Genomic DNA, 5,229 nt, shown 5'->3' on the forward strand with positions numbered 1-5,229 from the left:
GTCTATGACTTGCCCAGTATAATGCCATTTACCTTTCTTTAGAATATACCGTACTATTACCCACGAACTGATTTTTAGACCCACCAAAATCAGCTGTTCATAGTAGCCCCATTTCTTACCTAAAATGACATGTGGTTTTCAAAAATTCACCAAAATTTGAATATAGGATAGACAACAATAGAACCTATTGGAATCGGTATATAATGGCTGAGATTTCATCAGTAACACTGATTTAGGCAGTTACTGCTTTAAACCAGAGTTCCAGAGACACAATTTTCTGGTCGACGAAAAATTAGAAAAAAACATCGCTTCATATTTAATTTTTTTTCTCTTACATCATTGTTAGTAAAGTTTATAGATTTGTCATGGTTGAATTCAGAACATTCTAAACTACTACTTGCAATATTCAAATGAGCCGCAAATGACTTTTCAGGGCATGAAAATTTTGATTGAAACATTTTCCCAGTTTTGTTCAAAGAAGCCCCCATGTTCATAGTAGCCCCATTTGACGGTACTACGAATCTTTGTTTCTTACAAATGACTATAACTGGTGAACAGGAAACATATTGAAGTGAATATACAAGAGAAAATGAGATTTTCGTAAAAATAATTCTCACCATCGTGATAGTCCACTAAATAGGAATTAAGATTAACTTTCTCTTCCTTACACAAATCTCATTAAAAAAAAAAAAAAAAAAAAAAAAAACAATAATGTTATACCACCGGACTGGATAAGCGAAGTCTTACTTAAATGTTACAGTGCTATCTTTAAAAATTACACAGTACTCTTCTGAAATCTAACATGTTTTTATAAACCTGACAATATTTCAATTTTTTTTAAGAGTAGGTAATAAAACCTTACCAATTTTTATTTTGTAAAGCATCATAGAATTATCATATTTGTCATATTCAAAATATGTTATAACGTGTTCACAACTTCAAAAAACAAATATTTTAATATAAATTATAAAAATGATAGTTACATTTTACTATATACCAAATAATTCAATCAGTTCTGCTTAAAGAAATTAGTGATGTAATCTGCCGTGTCGTGACAAAACGCTGTAACTTTGGCGAAGAAATTTTGCGAAAACGAGCCTTAAAGTTTTCATCCGAAAATGTGATCTGTATCGTGTAGAACCAGTGTAACTAGGCAATAATGGTCAACCAATCAATTTTCACCAAATTTAATCACACAACATGCATTTACATAACATTACATGTAACCACGTGTTTCCAAAGTCAAGATACACTATTTTTACACGATACAGATCACATTTACGGATGAAAACTTTAAGGCTCATTTTCGCAAAACTTCTTCGCCAAAGTTACAGCGTTTTGTCACGACACGGCAGTAATATAGACAAATAGACTTGTATGTCAGTATATCCATAAAGTGTATAATTTTACTTATAGGGTGTGACAATGAATCGGGCCATTTTAAAAATGTTATTAAGAAGATATGATGAAATTTATTTGGGTATAACAAACTGGAATAGAAACTAGTTATGAAAGCATTTACTTATTTGTGAATTTAAGTCACCAGACAGAAAACAATCTTGCACAGAAAAGAAAAACAGTGTTGCACCAAAAAGTTACTGTCCAAAAATAACATCTTGCCGATGACCGCCATTTTGCACTACACTCTCAGTAAGTCTCTTCCTAAGGTCACACGTTACTCTCTGCAACATATCTAGGAAAACCATGTTATCGCTAGATTATGGAACATCCCACTTCATCCGATCTTGCGGGAAGTGATTTTTGCTTAGGAAGCATCTGAAATTCAGTCTTCAAAGTTACTGCACCACATACAATTCCAGAACTAAAACGTTACATTCAGAATGAAGTTGCAAGAATTTCCCCAGGATATGCTGCAAGGAATAATAAATTACCTTAGGAAGAAGCATAGTGAGCGTGTAATGTAAAATAGCGGTCATAGGCAAGATGTTATTTTTGGACAGTAAATTTTGGCGAAACATTTTTTTCTTTTCCGTGCAAATTTGTTTTCTGTCTGGTGACTAAAATTCACAAATAAGTAAATGATTTCATGTCTAGTTTGTATTGCAGTTTGTTATACCCAAATAAATGCCATCATTTCTTCTTAATAACATTTCTAAAAATGGCCCAATAGTTCACTGCTGCAGCCTTCACTTACAGTAAATATATTAAGACACAGAGAATACTGATACGCCCTTCACAGACTTAACATTATAATGTCCACTATCATTATCAGTACAATTGGTTAAGAAATACAGCAAAGTAAATATTTCTGAAATAACCAAGAACAATTGAACATCAACGCCACTAATGATATTAAATACCGAGGTACAATGCTGTTTTAAAATGTATTGAATTAAAAGCACAATTTCTTTTTCATCTTTCACTAACATTTCTGAATCTTTCAAATATTCCTAAATTAGAGTAGACGATTTACATCTAAACATTTAAATATTTGACTTCTAATGTAAATGTACTTCTCATATTTTATATTTGTTTAGAACTGGATAACTTACTTACATCCAATTGGATTTGTTGTTATTTGAATAAACCTTTAATCATTCAGCACTGGGGAACAAATTTTTTGTTCATTGCGAGAAAAATCAACTGCTCAGCATGAAACCCAGTAAGAGCAGTTCGGTTGTCTGTTACAACATTTCCTCCACTACTGAAAACACGCTCAGATGGAACGCTGGTTCCTGGTATACACAAATATTTTTTAGCGAGTTTGCTCAAGTATGGCAGAACTGACTGGTGATTACGCCACCAAATAAGAGGATCGTCATTCATACAGGGCTGTGGCATTTTTAGATAGTGATCAATCTCTTCTGCAATTTCATCCTTCGGAGTTTTGCGATACTGGCGTTCCTTCTTCTTTCTTTTTGCAAACACTGCCTCAAATCCAGACAGTTGTTTTTCTGAACGCTTTTCACATGTCGGAAGTACCTCCATGGTGTATGATTCATTGGCTGATGAATCTGGAGAAAGCTCGTCAATAATTGCTGATCTCACCGAAGACATTTCGTTTTCATTCAGGTAAGTTTCTCTGAAACGGACGTCCAAAACGTGCTCATTTGCAGCAGTTCACATGGAGGTTTCAAATCTTCAGGTTCATTTTCACTTACATCACTGTACCTTTTCTTCAGAGCGGAAAGGACATGCTGCTTGAGTTCTGGTATCAGTGGATCCTCAGCTGTTGGTCTTGCATCCAATTCGATGCCAGGTGGACTTCTATTTTAATCAACTGAGCCACCAAACACTTCCGCATCGTCCGATTCTTCAATTATCGACAGAAGTGGAAGGATTGTACTTCCTGTGACATATGAATTTCCACTCATGAGCTGAGACATTTCCTCTAATGGTCTCAGAAGTGCTATAACTTTCTTCAGCAGTTTCAACTCTGAGGGATCAAGCAGCATGTCACTGTATTTGCCCTTATAATATGAACCGAAGAACTCCACTAACCCACTGTACTGAGATTCTACAGCTTCCAGAAGGTGCAGAGTGGACCACCAACGAGTAGGTACAGCTGCTGAAAGTAGTCTTGGTTGTTTGCTCAAACTTTCCATGACATTTTTGAAATCTCTTCTCAGTTTGGAAGATAATGAAAGTGTTGTCTGTATCTTCTTACACTTAATGATCACACTAGATAGTGGTTCCTCTTTCAAGATCTTTTCAATTCCTATTAGAAGTGTGTGACCGAAACAGCTAATGTGGTTAAATTTCATTAACTTCATTGGTGAAAGAATATTAGCTGCGTTGTCTGTGGTGAAGACAACAACAGATGCTGCAGCTATCCCCCAGTCATCGAGTGCACTTAATAGGGCATCCTTTAGGTTTACTGCCGTGTGATCAATATCAAGGAGTGAACAATTAAGGCACACACTTAGTAGTTCCCAGTTGTCACTGACAAAGTGTGAAGTCAATGAGATGAAAGGATTTTTCGCAGCAGAGTAGGTTAAAGCTACTGACTTTGCTTCTTTCATTAACCTTGTTACGTGATTTTTTGTTTCTTCATAAAGTCTTAGAATGTCAGTATCTGTCATAGATCGTCGCCCTGGACATTCAAAAACAGGTTGTAGACAATGTACCATGTAATGAAAACCTTGCTTATCCACAGTACTATATGGTTGCATTTCTGTAACAATGAAATAGGCCACGCCCCGTGTACACCTCTCCTGTGTTCTTGAGTCCAGTGGTCGGTAATGTTGAAGTGTATGTTGTTTTAACTGTGGAAATGAACTCCTATCCTCTGCCCCATGCATTTGATTGACAGTTGATTGATGAGAACCAGAAGAACAAGATGATGAACTTTTTCTGCAAGCAAAACACGGAAATGATTAATTTTGCGACATGCATGTTTAAATCTGCATATATCTTTCATAAAACAATATGTTTAGGCTGGAATTTGGGTAAGAGGGGGGAATCGGAAATGTTACTTGTAATTCCACTAAATTAAAGTACCCCGCAAGAGAATTCGGTTAAAAATGAGAAGTGATATACTGAAACCGTTATTATGCCCAAATTATAGGGGGATTCTGGCCACATTGTAGTTTCTTCTATTTCTCCAGCTTTGCAGTGGTTTGGCTGTCCCTTGGCTGTTTAGCTGTGGAGAATGTTTTTTAAGAAAAAATAAAATTGGTGTTTACCTTAAATTTGGAATAATGGGCATTCGAATTTGCCGTTCATTTCCATCAAATTCGACATACAGAGCTGAATATTTTACGAACTGCTTATGCAACAGAATGAAGTCAAATGGTATCAATGATGGGACAAGGGAGAAACATTATGACGAGTTACGGTCGTCGTCCGCCACCTTGGTGGCAACCATATTGGATTCAACGTTATTTCAAATAAGAACATTGTCATGTAATATATCAAATGACACCCTCTTTTAATGAAAAATCAAATAGAGCAGTTCGTTTTATGATAACTGTAACGTGTTTCACTTACTAACCATGTTATGGTACGTTAAGGTAGCTGAAACACAATTATAGCAATTTGTAAAATGAACTGCACCATACTATTTATCGTTAAAAGAGGGTGTAATTTTATATATGATATGGCAATGTTCTTAATTGAAATAACGTTGAATCCAATATGTTCGCCACAAGGATGGCAGATGACGATCATAACGTCATAATGTTTCTCCCTTGTCCCATCATTAATAGTGTTTGATTTCATTCTGTCGCATAAGCAGTTTGTAAAATATTCAGCCCTGTCCCGACTTAA

At 35.5% G+C, this 5,229-nt stretch overlaps 1 protein-coding gene across 1 annotated transcript; it reads right to left on the reverse strand.

Annotated features, from left to right (window-relative positions):
* Positions 1–3,233: 3,233 nt before the first annotated feature.
* On the reverse strand, positions 3,234–4,262 carry LOC145672640 (E3 SUMO-protein ligase ZBED1-like). The gene has a single exon (XM_081741801.1). The coding sequence runs from the start codon at positions 4,260–4,262 to the stop codon at positions 3,234–3,236; it is 1,029 nt and encodes a 342-aa protein (XP_081597927.1).
* Positions 4,263–5,229: the final 967 nt, after the last annotated feature.

The sequence above is a fragment of the Thermobia domestica genome, chromosome 16, assembly GCF_964235325.1.
Source record: "Thermobia domestica chromosome 16, izTheDome1.hap1.1, whole genome shotgun sequence".
Taxonomy (NCBI): Eukaryota; Metazoa; Arthropoda; class Insecta; order Zygentoma; family Lepismatidae; genus Thermobia; species Thermobia domestica.